This window comes from Rhagoletis pomonella, unplaced genomic scaffold (genome assembly GCF_013731165.1).
Source record: "Rhagoletis pomonella isolate Grant_MI unplaced genomic scaffold, Rhpom_1.0 Rhpom_scaffold_00001, whole genome shotgun sequence".
NCBI lineage: Eukaryota > Metazoa > Arthropoda > Insecta > Diptera > Tephritidae > Rhagoletis > Rhagoletis pomonella.
Window position 1 is genome coordinate 36,448,247 of NW_023458555.1, and position 25,233 is coordinate 36,473,479.

The window sequence follows — 25,233 nt, forward strand, 5'->3', positions numbered from 1 at the left end:
AACAATCAAATGTAAGAGTAAAAAAGGTGAGTGCAATAATGTCATTGGAATTAATGTCAATTGCCATAAATTAACTTTCGTAAGGAAATTAATGTCAATGACATTAGCACACTAGCCAAATGACTAATTTTATTTATAAAAGACTGGATTTTTGGAGGTGTTTTAAGAACGGTTCAATCTTAAAATTCTTCAGAAATATTTTGGCAGAAGTCCCAAGATGTAAAATATTTTATAATTCCGATGGGAAAACAGTAATATTTTTTTTTGTATAGAGAGTGATGCACCCTAATGTAGGTTAAGTACTATAGGAAAGACATTTCCAAATACATATCTATGTATGTATATAAAAATATAAAAGTTTACTGATTAAATTTATTGTAATACAATGGGCTCAAGCTTAAATGAATAAAACTTATAACTAAATTTCAACTTAAAAATAAAACTATTTACAAAACAACAAAATAATAATACATTTCAATATGCTTGCAGTAAGATAAGGCAATCTCAAGACCATAGTAATACCGAAAGTGAAAGAAGTGTATTTTCTTGTGAATTTAATTTTTCGCTAGCAACTAAGCCGTTAGTCTATTACGATTTTGTCAGGAAAAAGGGAAACTAATGTCAAATGCATGCAGAATGTGTAGAGCCACATACCAGCTAATCTCTTGGAATAAGTCATTATGAAATATGTACATATTTGTTAGTGTCTTGAGATGACTCGAATCTCTGCAAGCAAATTACAAAATCACACTTTTTAGTCCACATAGAACAAGTCGCTGGGTACATTTTTCAGCAGCTGGTTAGCCAGTTTGCCGAATTCCTGCGCCAATTTCTTTTGTAACTGCGATTGCATGGCCTCTAAAACGACGCGTGCATTCTCGCGTAAGAATAGATTTGTGGCCTCAACTGGAAAGAAAATAAATCGTTAAATAGTAATAGCATTGTAAACGTTTCGTTTGAGAAATTAAAACAAATACATACGCAATATGCGATTATTATTAAAGGCACCGGAAATATTCATGACCACATCCTTAACATTCAGAACCAGGCTGAGTGAGTCTACATGGAGATGTGAGCGACCAGCCTTTTCGCTTGACGACACCTTGCCAGTGAGATCGGCAGTAACACCCTCTGCAATTTGAAAGTAAAATACAAAAAAATAATAAATAAAAAGGTTTCAGCCTTTAAATTTCTTTAATATATTCATTTTATATACGAACCAAATGTGGCATGGAAGTCACCACCACCTGAGGCTGGTATGATAAGCAACACACCGGAACTCGTGTATTTCGCTTCGATGTTCAATTTGGGCATTGCAATTCGCGCCTTGAAAGGTTCATCACCTTGACTCAATTTCATCGATTTCACCTGAAAATTGCTTGCACCCAGTACTTCCAAATTCTTCAAGGTGATTTTATAGCCTTGTGGACCATCGGTGAGTTGTAGTGACAGTGCATCCATTCTGAATGGTTCTACGGAGGGTAGCTGCAATGAGCGCAAGAGGAGATGATATTTATGTAAGACAAAGAAATTTGATTTGTAAACAACTGTGTACGCCTTGGCAAAGCATTAGGCGATTCAGTTACATGCATAAACAGGCTATGTTACAAATTTAACATTAATTTCATATAATTTTATTAATTTCGTCGGGAAAAGTTTTCAAAACTATTTCAGGATCATTCCGAGACTAGTTTCGCGATTTAGGCGGCCAAAAGTCGAATTTTCCAAACGCACTTTTTTCTTTTATAACTGAATATAGGGTGAAGAGAATATAATTCTTGACTAGATTCCATTATTTTTTATTCCTTCTTTACTTTAATTCGCTCGCACCGCACTGTCAAAGTGCCGTGATGATAACTATTTACTTGGGTTTTAGATGTGTTTCATACAAGCCTAAGTTGTAAAACACTGCTTTGAATCGTGTGTTAATTATTTAAATTATATTAAAATGGATTGTACAGCACATGAATACCATATAATCCACATAGTTTAATACAAATCTAATATGAACTGGTACCGGCAGAGCTACAAGGAAAAATATCGTATTTTTGCTAATTTTAATGGATTAGAGGAATGAACTACAGTCATAAAGTTATGTAACACCACTCAACTGCGCTGAGATTCTTGCTTGGGTGTTATGCTTGACAGTTCGTAGTTTGGAAACAAACAAAAAAATCTGCTGAAAATGTGCATTTGCTGTGCAGTGACCATTTGAAATACTTACTACTACCGAAAAATAAAACGAAATTACTACTGCAGTACTGTGCAAGTTTTCTTTACATGTACAGGGTACACTGCAAATGTGTTCAATGAGTAAAGGCGGGTGGTAGGAAAGTTAAGACCCCAACAACGTTAAGCGGGGGAGGGGGGATGGGGCGGTGGTTCGATGAGTGTATTAAATTTCTGCGTGTTACATAAGGTGGACATTTTTTCAATAAAACTCAACATAATGGTTGTTCCATATAGTGTTTTTTCTCTTCATATGTTATTTTGAATTTGTTTTCTTAAACAGGTGGCAATCTTACTAAATGTAGTTGAAAATTAAGCCCTTTCAAAGCCATTTGGATGATACCCTTACCGTGAAATTAATTGAATTAAATTTTTTGACAGGTGGCAAACCATCTCATGTTCCATATCCATATTGTTAAGATTTAATTTAACCTATTATATATAATGGATTTAATTTTTAAACAAGTGACATCCCTGTTAAAAATAGTTTTTAACTATAACCTTATTAAACTTTTTAGTCTGACGCCCATATTGTTATACATATTTCAGTTACCTAATTCCCTTGAATTAAAGTTGAATTTAATTACAAAACAGATGGTAATCCTCCCACATTTAGAAATAAAGCCTGTTCAAAACCATCTCGATTGATTTAGTAATTTAGTGATTCATTTAACTTAATTGCATCTAATTTTTTAGGAGGTGGCAACCCTTTTCATTTTCAAACCTAGAAATGAACCTTCTCTTCGCCGATACGAATACATGTATCAATATTACTACAATCGGACCTCGATAACATGGGAGTCTATCGATGTAAAACTTTAAGCAGCTTTATTTTCATTGTTTTGGTGGAATGCTAGCACATCTCCCCTTCTATTTACTTGATTTTAAACATTTACCGTTTTGAATATCGTAACGCGTGGTTTCTAAACATTTTGAGTTAAAATTTTCATAAAAATAATTTTGGCCGCCTAAATCGGTCAAATACTATGTGCAATGGCTCAATTTTGATTTATACAATACTTCCAATTAATCTTATAAGATTCTAAAATTTTCAAAGTGTTTTTTTAAGATATGAATTTTTGAACTTGACATTTTTTTTCAAATTCTAAATAAAGTTATGTTAAAAAATTTTTATTCACTTTAAATTTATTCTTAATTTAGAGTTTGCAATAATTTTTTCATGGTTTAAAAATTAGCGTCATTAAAAGACCTTATTAAAAATTTCAGGATTTCTCAAGATCAGTTAGAGGTTTCCCAAAAATTTTAAGATTCAAATTTTACCAAAGAACCACCGAAAAACGCATAAATTGTGAATTTGTTTATTACTGACTCAATTTTTCACCTAAGTGTACATACATATTTGAGAGCTCCCAAAGATGGAAAGGGGAGGCCGAAACTGGTCTGCCTCCAAACCAAACTTGACAAGCGATGACGGAAATTCGTTCCAAAATAAATCATTTTTACCAAGCTCTATGACAATTAGTCTAAACGTCTAAATCTTTAACGCTTTTCGTGGAATTTATCTTAAGGATTACTTCTTTTCAATTTCGGTAGCCTAACAATACTTTTCTCATTTGCTGCACGCAAAACGCATAACATATTTATGCATTTCAAAGCAGAGCCCCATTCGGCTTAATGCATTACTAAATGTTTTGTAATCGAAGAAATACGTGCTCGTTTTATTTGCTCCGTGCGATTGCAAGTACATCAAGTAAAATTTTACTTTTTTGCCGGCTTTTTTTCCCGCTACTCAGATCATCGATATGCGAAATACAAATCATATGCAAAGCTTACGTAAATTTATGAAACTCTCGCACATCTCTCCTTTTAATTTAAAAACAAAAAAACAAGTTAGGCAATACTTTTTTTCGCATCGTATGTATCATCTTTTATCACAAATACCCAGTCTAACAAGCAAGTAAAACAGCAATCTGGAATTTTCCTGCTCGACCACAAAAGTGCCAATTCATTGGCATCATTTTCATTACCGAATGCGGCGTTTAAGACGGGCCCCATATTTACTTACATACATACATACATATGTACATATATGAATAGATAAATTTCAGCAAAAAAAACGTGTTGCAAGAGAAATTGCGATCGCATTGTGGAAGCGTGAAAATCGCATAGTTGGATAAGCTAAAAATGGCGAAACTAGAAAAACTGCTATTGGGAAAGCAAATGGAATCGCTGGGTAATTTCTGGAAAAAAAAGAGTGCATTACGCCAAACCGTTGATGGAGTGCAAGAGCTTGGGGATCAAAACAGACAACAACAAAAAAGTAAATACATAAATGCACCATCGAAGTGTGCCAACATAAATGCCATTAAAATGTGCAAAACGTCTGTGCAACACGAAAACGACAATCAACCATTTGTTGTCTGTCGCCAGGCAGCACTCAACAATTATTGAATTGCTTTGTTGGGCATTTGTTTTAACCGCATTGTCATTTTGTTGCATTTCGCTCGGCTTGAAAATAAGCGTTGCATAATTTCCTTTCCGCCTGACTGGGGGAGAGCTGACAGCGTTGTGCGTGTTTGTGTGTTAATGTTACGAGAGTTAATTGCACAGACATTGTTGAGTCCATAGCATTTTAAGGATGCATTTATGTGCATATGTATGTATGTAGTTATATAAGTGCAAGTACAAATTGACGAATTGCAATTTTTGAATGACTTTTTGGGTGTGCGAATATGACACACACATTGAATATCTGTGTGCCTTGAGACCTGGCAGAGCCACCATTGACTTTCACAGTTCGTTAAGTCCAGAAAAAGATCTTGGTCCAATAAATCGTTACCCAACAATTCTTCAGCGCTCTTACAGCTATTTCTGATGAAACTGCCTCCACCATATAATAATATGTTGCCGCTTACACATTTGCCAAGTGTTTGGCCGAGCTTCTCTGCCAGTTTGTGATGTGGAGGGACCTAGAATGGGTAAATTCGATATTCGAAGATTCGAGAGTCGAATTTAAATCGAATTTTAGCTCCAAAATGGCGAATTTTCGAAATCGAACTTTGTAATGCTAAAATTAGGATAAAGTCCACTTTTTCTAGAAAAAAATCGAATTTGGTTTTTAGTTGCAAAAAAGCAACTCTGCAACTTTCTTCTTTCTGACTAAGTTTGGCATCATTTGGTGTGGCACCACATTTGACTTAGGGATGCAAGTCAAAAAAATACTTCGATGTTTTTTCGATCAGATATAAAAATCGTCAAATGTGAAGTGAAATGTTTGGCATAAGTGTCATAACTCTTCATGCCCTATTATCTATTAATTTTTGAATGGATACTAAAAGAAATAATAGTGCATTATACATTTGATAAATTTTTGGATTTTTTGCGATATTTTTTTTTAATATTTTCTTGAGAAAATAATACTTTTTGGTTGTGAAGCTAAGAAGACCTTTCAAACTTTTAAGTTTTCAGTAAAAAAATTGCTGACAATTTTCTACTCTGGATTTTGAGTTAGCTCACTCCAGATCTAGGTGTGCGATATCGCTTATTTACTACAAAAAAATATTGCATGTTTTATACCAATTTGAGCTAACTATGTAAGTATTATATAAATGTGCGTTTCAGGTACTTGTGTACATACATAGCTAGTAAATATTATGTATTTGAGAAAACAAATTGTATATTTAAAGCAAATTAACACACCTCGATTTCGGGAATGCCACGCGCCAAATATGGCCTCAGATGCTCCAAGGAACCTTTAAAACACTCCAACAATTGCGGATCACCTCGACGGCATTGTTTGATATATGCGGCTGTGAATGAGTGTTAAAAAAAATTTATTGAATTATACATTTGTAGTAAAGAATAACAACAATAAACATAAAGTGACTTTATAGTACATACTAGTAGTGTTAGTGATGGAGGATTAGAGACACTTAATTGAACCAAGCGCAAATTTTTACAAATGGTTTTTTCAGATTACGGCAAAAATATTCAAACTACATAATTTAGGGGATTCACAAGACTTCTTAAGCGTGGTAAATTCTCAAAAGCGTTAAATTTTTCAACGTAAAATCAAGGTCGAAATTGTTAGGGATTTTTAACTACAAAAAAAATGTTTTTAAACTGATAGAAAGTACACTCACTGTATTATATCTGCGTATACCTGCTTTTTTTAATATTCGCTATGTTTTTCAAGCAATAATTTTTTGTAATTTTTTTACAAAAATATGGTTCACGCTCCAAACAGAACCACATTAATCAAAGCTTCAAACGTTACACAAAATTAAGGAAAATTTAACGAATTTGCATTAAAATGTTTAACTTTTTACTCTGGTTTAAAAAAGATATGCTGGTATACAGGTTCAAAGCCCATTAAATTTAAATATAACAATGTAGAAATTTGAAGTGGCTGAGAGATCGCGTTGATTTTTAATATATTTTTTTTTTTTGCTGACGGCTCTAGGCACTTTTCCCCATACAAGGTATGAGCGAATTATGAGCGAATATTAGCTCCTATTATGCATTGGGGATCCGCTAAACCCCATTTATTTATTTCTTGTGAATCACCGAAATGAACGCACTTAAAAATTTGGTTTACTATGTTCTTATAATTGTGTCTCTGAGTGTCCTTAGTATAGATTTATAAATAAATATTTTTCCTCACAAATCTAACTATCATTCCTAAAGTTCAATGCACTATTATACAAATATGTTTTATGTATAGCAAAGGCTTTTCAAGTTTTACCTGACCTACAAACACACAAATTTGTGGTCACAAGGCAAAACAGCTTAAGTCGGGAAATTGGCTTCAGTGTAATTCACCATTCCGTTTAATATTTGAACCACAAAGAACTTTATATTAGGCTTGTTTGGAGATATTGGTTTAGTTAAAATTTATTTTTTTCATGTTTATTTGCCAATAGTTTTTCAAACGACTAGTGCGTAATTCGCAATCATACTACCCGAATGGTATATTAAACTAAAGCCAACCTCCCGACTTAAGCTGTTATACCTTGTGACCACGGAAATATTTATAAGCTAACAACATAACATAGTTACGGTGACCATATGTATTTATGGCAGCCGAATACGGAACATAAAAATAATAATTTTTGCACTTATCCACAAAAGTTAGAGGATTTTAAAAACTCATTCAACGATCATAGATTTATTAGCCGACAACGATATTTACGAGTATTATTTCACGGCTCGGATTTTGGCCAAGCACAATGCTGTGAATAGCATCCGGAACGAGCTGAAGTGCATAGCGTACCTCTGAAGGAATCCCCTTCCCAACTTCCAAACTTTGAGAGCTTCTTTACTTTTACAATATTCTCCTCTTCTTCGTATTTGGTGTTAGTTACATTGAAGACACAATCTTTCTTACAATCAGCAATCGTTTTTTTGGCATAGCTTCGCCTAATGAGTTTGCATTTAAGAGACGAAGCTCTCGAAAAAAATTTAAATGCTGCTGGTAAAATTTAAAACTTTGAACAATAAAACACAAAATTATAACTTCAGAAACCATCTATGTGCTCCTCGATTCTAATCACAAGCGTCCAGATTTAAAAATAAAAACTGGTTCATATATGTCATTTTGATGAGCTGTTAAGGCGCCAAATTGCCAAATACGGGAAATTAAATAAAATACAGAATATTTGTCGTCCCGTACGAATTAAAAAACTTGCCCGAACAATTAACGAAAAAAGAGGACTTCCCGTACAATACAGGACAGATGGTCACCCTAACCATAGTGCAGACATTTGAATGCATATATATGTAGGTAAATTAATACATAGGTACCTACAATTAATTTGCCGGAGTCACTCATTCACAATGCTAATTAACTAGATACAACATCGTGCTGTCTGAACACTTCATCTGCCGGTCAGGCTAAATAAGCCTGCTAAAAGCTAATCTGTGCAACACTGAATTAATTCAATAAGCTCTGCTCCAATGACATACATGTGTATGTATGTATATTTAGTTGATTGTTGCTGACTAATTGATGACTAGTTGAACAAATCATTTAATGGCATTGTGTTTTCAAAAATATTTCCGTTTTTCTAGTCAATCAAAATACAAGCATGTATATAATATGTATGAACATAAGGGTGATCCAAAACAAGTAAAGTCTGAATTTTATTTCTCTCACCCCCTGGGATTCTCTCTCGATTCTATACCGAAAAAATAGACTCCAATTTATTTTGGAATCAAAAAATATTTTTAGGTCACTCAAAGCGCTCAAAGTTGTCCATGTATTTTATATAGGAAAAAACAACTTTTCGTAGAAATGATATAGAATTATTGAAAATCAAAATTTTTTCGATCGGAAAATGCCGGTTCTCTTCACGAGACCTCCAGTAATGATTCTCAATTGTTTATTTAACCATTTTTTAATACTAAAGATTTTTTATTATTATAAAATACAGTTACTATAAAGAAATGGTTAAATAAACAATTAGGTATTATTATTGCGAATCTTTTGAAGAGAAACAGAGGTCTCCGATCGAAAAATATTGATTTTCAAGAATTCTATACCATTTCTACGACAAGTTGTTTTTTTCCATTTTATATGGAAAAATTTGAGCGCTTTGAGCGACTTCTAAATATTTTCTGATTTTAGGGTTGAGAGCATAAAAATCCCGGCTTTATTTTTTCACATGTATATTGTACTACCCTAATGTACATATAAATGTAAATTTTGGTATGAATACATAAATTAACCTTTGGTTTTTCTTTCCTTATTTATCTACTAGGCAGCGGTTTGAAGCAGCCACCGTTAAAAGACCTTCAACTTGAAAATTGTTTATTTATTTATTGTTTACCTTTATCTATTTATCTGGTTTTTTAGCGTTACTCAAATACTTGCTGTCGAGTTTGTGTTGAATCGCTTTGTAAACTGAGTAAGGTTGTAACTTCAATCCTATTTGCTCTGACTTTAAAATGTAAAATAATGGACAAGCACAGAACCTGCTAATTATTTTTAAGACAACATTCAGCAGCACTGTCTCAGACTGTCTTATGGGTCCAGCTCTGCGTGTGGTGTCAGTATTAACCCAACAAAGGCTGCTTTGAAGCCAAACAGTGTTTCAACACTCGTAAGCTAAAATTCTCATCTATACGAAAACTGTTGGTAAAACCACCCGCATTATGTGAGCCTACAGAAGACACTCTAGTCGGATATGGGGTCTGAACTAAAAGTTAATCGAGTTGCTCTACCGCGATTTCTTCAGACACCAGCAAGACACATCCATATGTATATATGTACATATGTACATACAGTAGGCAGCAGAAATGAGTACAGGGTGATTTTGTTAAATATTTGCATGGATTTAAAGGTAACATTTTTTTGTTGTTTTTTCATGCCTAAACAAACCCATATAAATCAAACAGAGCTTAGAAAAATTTAATAAATTTTTTAGAATATTTTTGAGTATGTAGTCGTTGGTAGCCTAATAAATTTTAGTATAATAAAGTGCATGTTTTAGGCGGCGGCAAAATCGCGTTGATTTTTGAGATTTTTTTTTTTTTGGTGTAGGATTCTAAAAAATCAGATTAAAAGGTGGAAATTCTAATGAAATCTTTTTCAATTTTTCTAAGCTTAGTATAAGCTTTGAAAGTTTGATTTATATGGTTTCGGTTAAAGCATGAACCATACTTTTATGAAAAAAATAAACAAAAAATTTTAACTTTAAAAACCTTGCAAATATTTAAAAAAAAATCTCCGTATACTCATTTCTGCTCCCCGCTGTATGTATTAAAGAATGGTGTTTCGTTTTAATATTTACAATGGTTTTCAAGCAAAATTTTTTTTTTATTTTTTTACAAAAATATGGTTCATGCTTTAACAAAAACCATATAAATCATACTTTCAAACACAATTCCACAAATTTGTATCTAAGTTTCGAGCTTTTTAGCCAGAATTTTCTTAAATTTTTTGGGGTATGCAGTTAACAGGATTATAAAATTTGAGTAAAATTATTGCAAGTTTGGAGCGGCTAAAAAATCGCATTGATTTTTAATAATTTTATTTTCATATAAAAAGCGAAATTTAGGAAAACTGGCGTGGACTTTTTTTAATTTTTTTTTTTTTGCAAATGGTCTTGCACATATTCTACCACAAAAAATTCATAATTATATGGAAAAAAGTTCAAAACGCTGTCAAAAAAGAAAAAAAGTATTAGAAATCAATGCGGTTTTTCAGCCGCTCAAAACTTACACTAATTTTACTAAAATTTTATCATCCTGCATACCAAAAAAATAAAAAAAATTCTGTTTAAAAACCTCGAAATTTAGATAAAAATTTATGGAATTTTTCTAAATTCTGTATAAATTTTGAAAGTGTGAATTATATGGTATTTGTTAAAGCATGAACCATATTAAAAAAAAAAATATATCAAAAAAATGATAGCTTAAAAAACATTGTAAATATTAAATACGAAATGCGATTCATCCACTTTTGACCGCCACTGTATAACCCAAACTGTGATATAAATTCGTTTAGTAACCGAAGTGATATTTTTATCAAAAAAATAAAATTCAACTAAAGTCAAAAACTTGCAAAATTTGCAGACGAAAATAATAAATTTTTGTTTGGCCATTTCAGACAAAACAAGTTTCAATAGCTTTAAGCAAAATACGAGGTCAATTCTTGGTCGATTTTTCCTGGAGTCGCTTATAAGAATTTAAGTTTGTGTTTAACCACATACATATGTATGCCTCTAGGTATATACATACATACATATGTGTGTATTAGCGGCAATTGCTCAAGGCCGAATCGAAGTTTGTTAGCACAAATTCGCGAATTAATTGCCCCTAATTTCGACATATAGATACATTCACTATACTTACACATGTTTTAATCAAAACTCGTTTTAAGTTTTTTTTTGGTTTTAGTTTGACATGAGAAGTATGCCCAAAATAACTCACATGTAAGTACCCTTTATTAGTGTGTACATACATACATACATATGTACGAGTTTATATTAGTACGATCATAATATTGACACAGTTCATAATTAAAGGCTTTAATAAAAGATCTTAAATATGTGTCGCAAAGGTATAGTATACAAAAAATATATAAAAGTATTTAACTATTAACTTAAGAAAAAAATTTGTATAAATACAATGGTCAATAAACGAGTCTACAGAATTCGTAATACTGATTTGAGTCGATCTAACCTTTACAGCGTAAAATTTCAAAATTTTTAGCAATAATGTACTCGAAACGTTTTAGAGTACAAGCGTCCTGTGTGTTGTTGTAACTGTAAACAAAGCTTAAAGCAGACAAAAAATAGATATTTAAAAAAAGGTTTTCTTCTGAAGGTTTGGTTCTGAAAATAGATTCAAAGAAGGAAAAAAAATTTGGATGAAATGCGGATTTTCGTCTGTTTACCGATTCCATTTTCGAATACTTTGCCAATCCGTTTTCCCACTAAAATCTGCGACAGAAACGTGCGTGCTTTATCCGGGAAATACTGTATTTTTTTCATTTTCATTGATGATGAATGTTCGTAGAAATAAAAGCCGATTTCATAAATTGTTGTTTTTTTTTTTTAGTTTAACGTTCAGTATTTAAATAGTTAAAAAAAAGCATAAACAACTTTTTTTTAAATTGTCTTAAGTACCTGTTAGACACGCAAGTACAAGTTCTTGTGAAAAGTCTGTCAAAAATTCCCAAAAGTGATTGCAAGAGCGGTTACACCTTGCAAGTAAAGTGACTTTTGAAAGAAATTTTTATTTCCGCAAATTGTAATTTCCGATACTACTTTTGGTATGTTTACACGGTTACACTTTTAACTGTGTTACCAGGCATTTTTATGATCATATCAAATTTAAAGACCTGAAAAAATTTACTAAAAACCATAAAATGCGCACAAAACAACTACAAAATGTTAATTTTTTAATATTTAATTGCATTTTTTATAAATAGTGTTTTAAATAATAGTTTAATAGTTTTAATTTTCTATGACTTTTTTTTGAAGGAAAGGTGTTACCTCAAGGGTGGTCCCATACTAATTTCGTTTAGATCTGATCATAACATCATAAAGAAACGATAATCTTAAATTTTGATATGGGTATGGAAGTAGGTTTTGTTTTTTTGCTTAAAAATTACTTTCTATAGTCAAATATTGTCCATATTTAGCTGCTTAGCATAGTTGTGATAAGTACTATAGTTCTATGTAAATAAAAAGTTCCTTCACCAATACAAAATTAACCGCAAATGAAATAAATCCTTACGTATTTCACTCTTCTGCGCCAAAATGACTTGGAAAACAGTAAGGCAGATAAATAGTTTCCACATCTTTACTTAAATGTATTTAGCAAATCACAAAAACTATCACAGCAAATAAACTTCCTTTTTAAAAATTTTTTTATTTTTTAAACTTCCTTGAACTGTTGCAACTACGCTCGACACCAATCTTCTTGTATTCGCTCACACAACACCAATTGCACAATTTCGTGTTTTCCGGCTGTCACAATTCACTTTGCAGTTTTTTTTTAATATTATTATTTTTTTTTTGTTTTAATTGATCATGCAACAAATTAGCAGCTTTTGGAGTTTTGTGAAAAATTCTCTTTTTTACAATTTTTAATTTGCCGGGTAACAGCTGACGGCGTCAATGCACGACGAGATGAGAATTTCATCTGCTGGTTGGCTTGAATGCGGCACGAGTTTTAAAACTTCGCAACGATCTTGGTGACTCGATTTGAGGCAGTTTGTTTGGGTAAGTCTGTCTGTCTGTTTGTCGCTTAGTTGGTTGGTTAGTTGGTTGTTGGCACTTGCTAAGCGAAATTACATACACCCATATGTGTATTGCTGAAGCAACAAAAACAATTGCGGTAGTTAGTCGTACAAAGATCGCGTGCAAATAAACAAACAGGTTAACAACTGCAGCTATAACAACAACACATGTAATAGCTGAGTTGCTTAAAAACAGCTAAGGGGTATAGGCGGTGAGATGTAATGGTAGTTTAACATTTGTATTAAAATTTTAGCTTTTACTGACACATAAAGTTAATTTTTTACTTTTGTTTGCAAATTATAAAAGAAAAGTAAATATTGAAACGAAAACGCTAAAAGAAGAAATCCTATTTTTCATACATTTTTTTTTTTTTGTCTCTCATCTAGCTATGGGTTACAAACGTATATTTCTGCCATGTTTCAATTAAACTTTTTTCTGGTCACCCTGCTCAGTGATCATTTTCGATTATCATTTGCAAAAAGCTTACAACAAATGGTACACGTTCTTTAGTCCTTAATGCACACTGGCAGCTTTTCTTTATTATCTCTGGTTGCGTAATTGTCCAACAACACCCACAATATGGACAGTTGTGTAACCAAGGAAAATCGTTGTGAAGCTGGCAAATCTTGTAATCGTCTTAAGCCAACTTTTACTTCAAACAACTCGCCTTGGGTTTTCCCGCTAAATGTTTCCAATAATAATATTTATTTATAACCCAGGATATCGCTAAATGGCTGGGGTAAAGTCGCCGCTGAACAAAGCCAAATAAGTTTATGTATGTAGCCGCAATAGATAAGAGGCAGCTCATCAAAGTGGAAGAATCAAGGAGGAATTCTAGCGGTCTGAGCCGAGTACTTGTAGGTTGGTTTCGCTTTGGTTAAAAAAAAAAAATGCCAGAACCAGGAACATCAAGATCTTTGGTATCCCCATGATAAGTTCCTAATCCAGCCTGCACAAGATACTATCCGTTTTCGTTATAATTGCCTATAGTACTTTGATGAATGATATTCTAATAATGAGTGATTCGACTGCAGATGAATTAAGATATAGACTGAAGTCTGACGAATAATATGCTGTGACGTCTCGTCGTCTTTAAGAAAAATACGGCATTCCGTCTACGTCGTCAGGCCAATCCGTATGTCATGTGACAGCGCGAAACGTTATGACCGGTTAGGTAGGTTATGCTCCTTATTACTTACTGTCTGTCTGTCAGTCTTCAGTCGCAAATTCGTCGCGGCGATCTCGCGTTGAAAAGCGTCAAGCCCCTCTCGACGAACCTGGAGATGATTTTCCTATTGGATGTGACCTTGATGACTATAAACGCTCCCTTCAAGCTTTTTTCTACGTATTGATGTCAACATTTTATTCATCTCCTGTTCGGCGAAGTGTGTGTCTTTGAATAAAGGTATTAAATTTATCCTAAAATCTATATACACACAAATATTTCTGTACTTGGAAATAGTCGGCCCAGTGCTCTTTGCCTTCACTAATCCAACACCGAATTTGCACTCCTTTACTTAGCAGCTATAGTAGACGGTTCAAGTCTCCACGGTATTTTTTCCATGTCCCGTCCATTGTATTTCTTGGTTGGCGGTAATGTCAGCCCTCAAATGATAGCCTCATAATCGTTTGCCGTGGCCGTCAACGAAAGAATAAAGTCTCATCTGTGACTTTATTTAACCTTTCATTGGAAGGGAGTTTTACGTAGCGCATAATATTTGAGAACCCATTTATAACCTGAGCCGTTTGCTCCTAGACAGACACTTGCCCACTTGCAGCCGCATCTATTGAACAGGCGCTGCCGCCGGCTTCAGTGAGCCCTTAAGCCGAATAATGCGGAGTGACCCCACCGAAGCACGATTGAGAGAATACAAAGGTTGCGCCGATCTCGGACCGCTATTCCTCTCTGAACGAATTTGACAGAATCGTGGTTTGCATGACGTCACACTTGTGCAACTTGTTTACGTTTTCCTTGCAACATTTTTTCTTCTTCTTCCATTCTTGCTCACGTTTTGGCATTTCTCTCTCGCAATTGCACCAGTGTGACGTCACACAAAAGTTATTCTCAAAAATCCTCTCTGATCGGCGCAATCTATCATTCTTGCCACCGAAGCTCCCTCTCTTTCTGCCGTGACCCAAAGCTCACACAGATTTGTTACCGCATATCCCACATGGGTTGTTCACGTTGCCCAGAGTGCTTGGAACGAGAGTGCTAGAGTCGAGATTGAGTATGGTCATTCGACTGCCTATCCAGAAGAACAAACACACTCAATTACACTCACCATTCAAAGCTTTACTTCACTTTATAACTATCATCGTCTTCTTATTTCAGTGTACGTCTTTCACATGGACGAGTCTAAAAATCTTGAGACGTTGATGAAGAATCAGTTAATCAGTTTTTATATATCAAAAAAATTCAATGGCCTGTATTAAGAATTTTTATTTTTTTTGTTGCGAACATTAATACCATTTTATTAATTGAATTAACTGACGTTTAGGCGTACAAATTTCTGTGGCCAGACATGTTTTTTTAATTATGAGTATCTCAAGGATATCCGCTAAGACTTGAATCCAACCATATAAATTGTCAATTTTGAAACTTTTTATTTTTCAACTTGGATGCATAGATGCATTGTAATTAACATATGTAAATGTGTGCATACTAAACATACATAATGGCCACAAAGAATAATAGATAAGTAAATTTTCACATAATTAACTAAAAATAAACAAGATTTCTTTGTTACGAAATATTGAAGCCGCAAAAGAACCATGGGTAGAATAATTTGCATATGTACTTTGAATACCACAATTAAAACAAAAAAAAACAGCCACATGAACTGCAAGATTTCAATTAGCATAATAACCTCAAATAAATTTTTTAATTTTTAAATTTTACAACTTAACAACCATGTACACATACATAGATAAATTACACAACAGCAAGAAACAGTGATCAATTAAAAATGTTAGGGCTTCAAATCGGCCCACTGTCCACTTCGAAGGTCTCAATGCTCATTCTGCTCAATAAAAAATGGTTTAATGACCACTTTAAATGAATTGCGTTCTAAACGCATCGCTGGCTTAATTATAGGTTAGCAAGGTATTAAGTCATACTAACAAAATAACAAATAAGTTATCTAGGCAACTAACTGATGAACTAGAGAAGTCAACAAATTAGAAGTCAGCATTTTAGAAGCACACTGACGCGCATGTACATTAGGGTAGTACATAAAAAAGTTTAACATGTTAAGCTCTCACCGCCTAGGATTTTTCTAAATGGAAAAAAAATTACCGGATTTTTTTTTGTTAAAAAAAAATTATATTTAGAACAGCCTCAAAGCCCATATGTTTTTCCATGTATTTTGTATGGGAAAAACACTTTTTCTTAGAAATTGTATAGAACTCGAACGAAAAACTCTGTTTCTCTGTTTTTTATTTATTTTACCATTTCTTAATACATAACTAAAAAATAGTTTTCTTTGTTGTTGTAGTTTGGGGTTTTTGGGGACCTATAAAAAATAGCTCATATTAGAGAATGGTTAATTAAAGAAATTGGGTATAGTTGTTGGGACTTTTCCTAAGGAGAAACAGAGTTTTTCGATCGTTAAATATGGATTTGCAAGAATTTATTTCATTTGTTTTTTTTTTTTTAACAAAAGAAATACGGGCATTTTTTATTAATATAAAAATAATAATTAGAAAAATCCAAGGAGGTGAGTGCTTAACATTCTTTTCCCCCGCTTGTATTTTTGGACCACCCTAATGTATAGACATTTATGTATGTATGTATCTGTGAGTGCACATGCACCTATGACACAGTTAAGCATTTCGATTTATCATTGTTTTGTGTCTACCAAAGTTTCTGTGCCAAAGTCTTCTTCGCCGCGTTTGGGCTCTTTGTTAGCCATTATCTATCTTCTTTATTCTACTTCTACTTCTGCTTCTAATTACTACCTCTTCCATTTTCAAAACTTGACGTATACTAAAGAGTTTTATAGCTATTCGAACGTAGCAGCCATTGTCCATTCGTTGTTCGGCCTACAACTGTGGTTTGCCTTTTTCTTGGATTTGCATTTAGCTGTAGATTAGTTGTTGTATCGCATTGAAACTAGTATTGATGGAATATTTCGATAACCTCATAAAAAGCTAATTATAAATTTTAAATTATAAATAATATTTACAAACTTACGTATAAAAATTTAAAATAATATTTTTATAAAAAGACCGCAACCATACCGAAGTGGAGATAATCGGAACTTATAGGTACGGTGACCATCTGTCCTTTATTTTACCCTTGTGCCCTTTGTAAATTTTTTGTAAATAAATGACGCCTTTTGTCCTTTATTTCTTAAACTGTCCTTTAAATCAGGTCTGGCTGCCAAATACTCACGCCATTATAATTTCTAAATCGAGAACATTAACAAATGTATGTGCATAAAGAACAAAGTTCTTTAAAACCTGGAAGAAGCTATTTTCTACTTGTGCTTGCTGGCCAGCTAAGAAGGAAAAGTATGAGTTTTCTCATTGAACAGTAATTTGTAACAAGGCATAAACCACATTTCAGGAATTGAAAATTTTTTTTTGTTGGGTTTGGAGCCGTAGCTCCAATTTCATACAAAATCGTCAGAGTGGAAGCTGATCGGAGGCGAGAGTAAAGCTGATCAATGCGAAATTACCAGTTTTTGATGTTTCTTTGGGAACTGACATTAACATCGACAATAACTTAAGCGTTAACGATGATCTGGTTCTTAGGGTGCGTTCACAAAGAAAGCGGGGCTGAGCTATTCTGAGCTTTCAAATTGTTTTTTTTTTTCAGCTTCATGACTCTGATGTGAACAAAACTCAAAAAAATTGCATATGTATTAGAGGGCTGCATGAATGCATTCAAAACGGCTTTTGAATTATTCATATACAAAACGAATGACTGATTTTGGCTTAAAATTTTTTTGAATTTGAATGAATAGCTGTTCTAATATTTGTGTCGACATCACAATATTCAAACAAAGTGAAAATAAATTGGATTGAAATAAATGACAATTTTGTGTATGAATTCCCTGCAAACCAAAGTTCCCGAAATCTTAACGAAATCTTTACGAGTATCTGATTTCTGTAACGATTTTTATCCGAATCTTCAAAGAAAATTATATGAAGTGGTTGACACGAACTCGTAAAGAAATTTCTGTGCGAAAAATAAAGAAAATTCTGAAAAAAGTAGGCAAGAAATTCTTCCCATAGCAGCATTATTTTCATTTCTTCACCGATTTTCTTCCGAAATTTCGTAAAAGAATGGAAGTGTGCGTAATTTATTTCATTTTAGAAAATTCGGAAAAAAATCGGATGGGATCTTTCCGAATTCGTTAAAATTTCTTTACGATTCGGAATACTCTGAAAAAATGGTTTGCAGGGAATATCCAAAAATATTTTTTCTATGCACATATGTACAAACATACAATGTATGTATGTATGTATTGCTGCGCTCCTATTACATACGAAAAAACTTATTTGTAGAAAAAAACTTTTACCGAACTGAGTTTGAATGATTTGAATGTTTTCCATTCATTCATTCACATTCTTCCATTTGAAGGTAGAAAATATAAAACAAAATGTATATTCATAACTTATAAAATTCTAAACGCTGAGTACTCTGTTTGTCTAGAAGTTTGAATGAATTCATGCAGCCCTCTAATATGTATCAAGGGGAATTAATATAAGGTGATAGCAGGAGTACAAAAACAAAAATTGACATGTATTTTGTTTTTGCTTTGGCGTCATAAACTGTCAAAATCTGTAGGAGTGTGTGTAGAAATTCAAACAAAATTTTTCAATTTGATATAAGAAGCCGTGCGGCGAAACACATACACAACATCAGCTGAGCTACTTATATAAATTCGCCTTGATATGTATGTAAATGAGATGTATTTTTCGAGATAGCAATTGAAACAAATAGGCTCATCTCAGGGAACAATGAAGAGCACAAGAAGCTTATACACACCCTTCCAGCCTCAGGATTATAGAACAAGAATATGGTCTCCGCATAAGCTTTGTGGACCTGTGCCTTGTCAGATTTAACTTCACACAAAAGCTTCAGGATCTTTTTCCCCGACAGCAACAACTGGACAACGAGCATCCTAAACCCCAGAAGGGCAACCACATCTGGTATACTGATAGCTCGAACACTGACCACGACGTCGGAGCAGGAGTTTACGGCATACAACCCAACCGGCTCCTTTTCACCAGCTTGGGATAAGGTAACTCCGTCTTTCAGGCCGAGTTTCACGCCATTGAACTATGCCTAAGACAATACGTATAAAATGGAGCAACCAAAAAACATATCTAAACACACTCGGACATCAGAGCGCCGCCTCAACGAAGTAATGGCACTGCCTTCAGCTTTGAATACTTTTTGTCTAGGAACAGGGTATACCTCATACGGGTTCTGGGATACAGTGGAATCATGGGCAATGAAGTGGTAGATATTCTTGCCAGAAAAGGGGATGCACAGGGATTCATAGGACCAGGCCTCTTTACTGGTCTGCCATGGAGTTCCGTTAGGAGAGACTACTATATCTGGGTGAAGAACAGAGCGTAAAATTACTGGAAACACAGGCCAAGTCCTTTATTCCGGATATATTAACAAGGAGAACCGAAGAACTCCTTCACCACAGTAGGCAAGAAGTAAGAATATTTACAAGCTTTCTTACTGGACACTGTAGGGTAATGAAACCCTTGTCAAACATATCAGTTGTGAACTCTGATCAGTGTAGGTTGTTATAAAGGATCGTTTTGATCGCGGTAACAAGGTGACCTGCTCTCCCCTTAATACTTAAAAGCTGAGAGAATTTATGGACTCCTGTCCTCTTTGTCTCCGGCTGTTAAGTTTATTAAGCTTCTAATTGCAAATGCACAGTGGCTATTAATTCACTTTATTGCTCGTATTTGAGATATAATTTACATTTAAGTGGCATCAAAGATTTGTACGTATGTATATGAATTTGTTAAAAATGAGCAAGCAATGAAACAATCGCGCTAACAATCTTTTGAACAAACAACTCGTAAGCGCAGGGGATTATATTGTCTACCATAAAGTTCTTTAGAGCCGCAAAAGCAAGCAAAGTGTTTTGAGAATAACAATTACCATCGCGTAATCGATATTGTAATTGGAGCTTTGTAAGAACATTTTTACGTATTGTTTAACATGTGGGAATAGATAAATAAATACCCGGCACCATTCATCATATTTTGCGTACAAAGATGCGCACGTTTCCAGCTCATCTAACATCAATGCTGGCAGGGAGTATGTTTTGTAAGGAGACTAATGGATGCTTTTGTCTTTTTTGTCAATAGCTTAGATTAAAATGTGGCGCTATTCAATATGCGTCGCAAAATAATATTTGACAAACAACTCCGAGACATAGCATTTTTGCGGGATAATTTTTCCTTCTTCTTATACTCAAGTGTTATTCACATATACCTTCTTATTTGTATGCCATTCACGTTCGATTCTTAACAACAAATCAAGGTTGTCGTACAAAACGCTTCACCGCACATGTAAATTACTAAAGAACTAAAAAAATAATAATTAAACAAAAAAATAAAGTACAAAGCAATCATCGAAAATAATAACAGAGTAAATAAATCGTGGTAATTATGCCACAAAAAAGAATAAATAAAAAAATATGTATAGCAAAATAATAATTTTTTTTCCCTCCAATTTTCGAAACCGGAAATTTAAAGTTTATGCTCGTAAGCGACTTTTGGGACATTTTCATTGTATGCGAACATGCATTTTTATGCAGACTGGTTTACTTTGCCTTCAGCTTGAAATGAAGTGTCACTCACTGTTGGACCGCGGTCATTCCCATACGTTTTAGTAGATTTGTAGTAGTAATTTTTCCTAGGGTCATTGAATTCATCTTGAAAAGTTTTGGTTTTAAACTTTTAACAATAGTATAATGATTTTTTTATATACTATATAATGATAATTTATGATAGACTGGTCAATCGGCAGAGGCTCTGGCTCCTGTTGTTTACAGTGTACGAGATGTTAAGTTTCGCGCTCTGTTTCGGTTGTAATATTATGACCTGGAATTGTTAAACAGACATAAGCATTTAAGTTTGGGATAAGGCCCGTGGTAACTGTGTTTTTTTCACTCAGATCTTTGAAACATTCTGGATTTCTGTCTGCTTCTTCCTCTCTGTAGATACTGCATAAGTCGTTGTGGGAGACAGGTTTTGACCTGTTAGGAATTTCTGTGACAATCTTACTTTACGATTCGGCAGCATTGGCTTCGCTTTAAAATCGTTTATTTAATTTTCTTATTACAGACGGCTCATAGTGTACAATTTGGGAATGTCGATAATCTGGCAGAGATATTCGGGGTGGAACTCTTGGACAGTGTTGCCAGGACTTCAAAAATAAAAAAGCTAGGACGGCCAAATAAAAAAGCTAAATGGCAAGAAAAAGGTTAAAAAAGGCCAGCCTTTTCAACATTTCATTAACATTTATGAACAAAGAGGTGGTACAAATGTACCACCGAGAAACCAAAAATGTAAATATCTCAACAACCAAAGTACTTACGATCATAAAATTTCACGAAAGCCTTGTGCAAACATTTTTGAACCGCATAACGTATAATAAAAACATTTTAATGTGAAGGGAGCTATTTTTTATGGTCTCAATACATATAGTCCTTAAAGACAAAGAAGTGGTACATTTATACATTTTAAATGTAATAAGAGACTTATTTTTTGAGTGTATGCGATTTGACAGTACCAGATGCAAACATATCTGGCGAGAGTTTCACGTCTGAGTCAATCGTAGAGGCTATGCTACAAAGCAGCGAAAAATTATCGACAGAATTTTTACGCCATAGCAGAGGCAAGGTAAGGACTCCCGAATAGCTGCGGCATGGCAGCGGCGACTCCCTCACGATGACATTCATTTTCTGGTTTTGCAGGTACACTTGAGAGTCTCTGAAAAAACTGTTAAAGTATAAACAGAACGAGTTCGCTGAACAAATTGCGCCAGTCGGAGCGATGCCGCCGGGTGATATTCGCTTAACATTTCGTCAAGTAAAACTGAACGGAAACAATAATTTAGTGCTACAACAAATATTGAGGAGGATTGTCTTAAAAAAATGCTAGTTTGAAAATAAGAAAAGGCTAGAAAAAAGCCACGAAGCTAAAATCTAAATTTCGAAGCTAAACGACAAAGAAAAAGGCTAGATCTAGCCTCAAAAAGGCTAAACTGGCAACACCGCTCTTGGAGCGCCTCGTTAAATCCATTTGGGGGAATGCAACTCCTCCTAATTTAAAAAAGCTCAAATTAAAATAAAAACTATAAAAGACCGCAAATTCGAATAAGAACACAAATTCTTAATGGGCTGTGGCGAGCAAGACATACTAAATTTTTTTGAAATGATCTGGAGAGTCAAATGGGCTAAAGGGCAACGTCTTTATTATTGACAGAGATTGATTAACCATAAGGGGGTTTGAATTAATAAAAAACCAAGTGTTTTCAGAAATTAAATTTTTTTCTTGGAAATAGTTATAATAAAGTAAAAGCCTTGGCAAAACTTATAAAAAAGCAAGCTTACAATATATTAAAAAGTAAATAACCAAGGAATGCCGGAAATGCACGTAAAATCAGTTTTTTACTGCATAATAAATAATTAAAAACTTATTTAAAAAAGTTTTATTTCGCTCAACATGTACTTCTAAAAGGTTAACGACATCAACCTGTTTGGGTAGGATATCTGGTTGTCTTATTTTTCCATTAACAACAATTAAGTGAAAATTATGTACTATTTATTAATTTGACATCTTTAAAGAGGCTTTACCGAAGTTAAAAAAAAAATTTAATAAACTCCAAAAGTAAAAAAATCGACGCCAAGAAGATGCTTACAAAATAAGATCTCCACCAACCAACACGTAATAAGTACTGTGGTGTGTTGTACGGACGATGTAAACAAGAGATAATTGAAATTCATCTTAAACCGGACCGAAAATATTTTCATTTTATTTTATTCACAATATTACAGCATTGACCTTGCGAAAGCAAAAAGTTGTGCAGTTATTTAGCAATAACTACGGACTGTGAGAGCTGATGGTTTTGCAACACTTTTATTGATTTAATATCACAAGATGGTCCTTGCAAAAAACGCACTGATATACTATAATTTATTGTCGAAAGTAATTAATGCATTTAATGAGGTAAAGGCGACGAACGACGCCGACAATAATTGAGGAATATTGAATCGTAGAAAAAACAGCAAAAACTCTTGTAGATAATTGTATGATCTAAAACTTTCATTTGGGCTATTTATTTTTTCGATAATACTTATGATTTACGGAAAAAATGCAAACAACTTAAATAATTTTAACACTAATTTTTTTGTGCATTAGGGTGGTCCAAAAAGTGAGAAAAGTAAAGTCTGAATTTAAATATGTTCACACCCTAGGATTATTCTATAACGAAAAAAGTATATCTCTGTTTTTTTTTTATTTTGAAATCAATAATATTTAGAAGTCGCTCAAGGTGCCTAAAGTTTTAAATGTATTTTCTATGGGAAAAAACAAGCTTTCGTAGAGCTGGTATACAATTTTTGAAAATCAATATTTTCGATCGGAAAACTTTGTTTCTCTTCTAATACCCAATTGCTTATTATAGCATTTAAACCAGTGTCCGCCAAAAAGAGAAGTCTTAAAATGAGAATGTATTAGTTATGAAATAAAAATGAGAATGTTTTGCTGGTAATGCACGGTAATGCGTCATCAACCTACTTCGCCTATTGTTTGCATGCAACTTAATAAAATTTGTGCTCTGCTACTCTTTTAGCCCGAACACAATGAAAACGACGAGCTACAAACCACAGCTGTCAAATTATTTTAACACGTACTCTTATGTAGATAATTATTTTGGCGACGACCGGGCTACGCGACGGCTGTGGTTGTGGCCAGATTAGATCTATTTCTATTTTTCTGGCGACAGATAAGGATCTTCCTCTTCTTTTATGTCAAACTCATACAAATTCATGATGTCGCTGCCACGTTCAAAGAAATCATGTCGCCATCGACAAAGCGCTTAAATAATAAAGATGACAAATTGGAAGCTGTGGTCGGTAGCTCGTCGTTTTCAATGTGTTCAGAACTTTTCTGTTGACGTTCGGATTGTGTACGTGTAAGAAGCCGATTGTGTACATGTGAAAGGCCGAATATAGTTCGTTTCCCAGGAAAGTGTTTGGCGGGCACTGATTTAAACTGCCAAGGATCAAAAAAATATCCGTATAAAAGTGTATTGCCCGATGCGACCCGACAAGCAAAAAAAAAATGACTGTTATTTATTTGAAATGTTTGCTAAAAGTAAATATCCCATAAACCCCTTTCAATATAATGTAAAATAATATATATTATAGTATTTACATGCTTCGTATTAACGAAAAAACAAATGCATCTATTGGAAGCGCAGAAAAAAAAATTATCACAATAAAGGCTATGTTCTATAGCTTGAGAAATAATATGTTTAAAGAGAGAGTCTTATCAAATTTGATAAATTTGAATTTTTAACCGGTTTTAATTTACAAATATTCCTGTGTGCAGCGTAACTGGTAATTGCGGCGAATATTCTTTTCCATTGATTCACAAACTTTTCTGCATTCTGGTCACACTACACAACCCCCTTCAGAAACCCTAATATGGAAATTCCGAAAATGACCCTGTTTGAAAAAATCATGTTACTTTTTACTTTGCGTAGTTAATTTAACCTTATTTGACAAGTTGGCCCCAGTCGAAAATCCGTTGTCTTCAAAGTGACAACGTGTTTGGTATTCTTGTAAAGGTAAATTATCCACTAAAAATAATTAAACCGAAATTTCTCTATGAAATTTATTATATATTCTTTATTTCCATATATGTACAAAAACTCTGTGTATAATTATCACGGTGTCATATTGTAGTGGTTTTCAAAATTTTTGTGCACATTCAAAACCAGGTTCATATGAAAGAGCGAACTCTCCGATATAATAGGGGTATTTATTTATTCCACATAACGTTTTGTTACGAGATATGAATGAGGATTCATATGGAAAGATCATGAGAAAATTTCTCAAATCCAGATATCTTTTGCAAATAAATAAACACACAAACTTTGTTTATCAAAAATAAAAATAGAAAAACTCGCGATTTTGCAAGCCGTTTTCCAACCCCTAACACGCCACGGATTTGAGATTATGTATTCGTTTTGAAAATATTTTAAAACAAGGTTTTAAAAGTCGCATGTCTCAAGTCAATAAAA

The 25,233-nt window shown here is 33.6% G+C and overlaps 1 protein-coding gene across 1 annotated transcript; it reads right to left on the reverse strand.

Annotated features, from left to right (window-relative positions):
* Positions 1–358: 358 nt before the first annotated feature.
* On the reverse strand, positions 359–12,857 carry LOC118743701. Its single transcript, XM_036476465.1, has 5 exons — positions 12,433–12,857; positions 5,890–5,999; positions 1,221–1,485; positions 982–1,131; positions 359–906 (listed from the first exon to the last, which is right to left on the reverse strand). The coding sequence occupies exons 1-5, from the start codon at positions 12,494–12,496 to the stop codon at positions 755–757; spliced, it is 741 nt and encodes a 246-aa protein (XP_036332358.1). The 5' UTR covers positions 12,497–12,857; the 3' UTR covers positions 359–754.
* Positions 12,858–25,233: the final 12,376 nt, after the last annotated feature.

Coding starts and splice junctions, on each gene's coding strand:
- LOC118743701 (XM_036476465.1), bottom strand. CDS start 12,496: ATGTGGAAACTATTTATCTGCCTTACTGTTTTCCAAGTCATTTTGGCG. Junction 6,000..12,432: donor GGCGCAGAAGAGTGAAATAC/GTAAGGATTTAT, acceptor ACTCATTCACAG/CCGCATATATCAAACAATGC. Junction 907..981: donor TAATAATAATCGCATATTGC/GTATGTATTTGT, acceptor TTTTCTTTCCAG/TTGAGGCCACAAATCTATTC.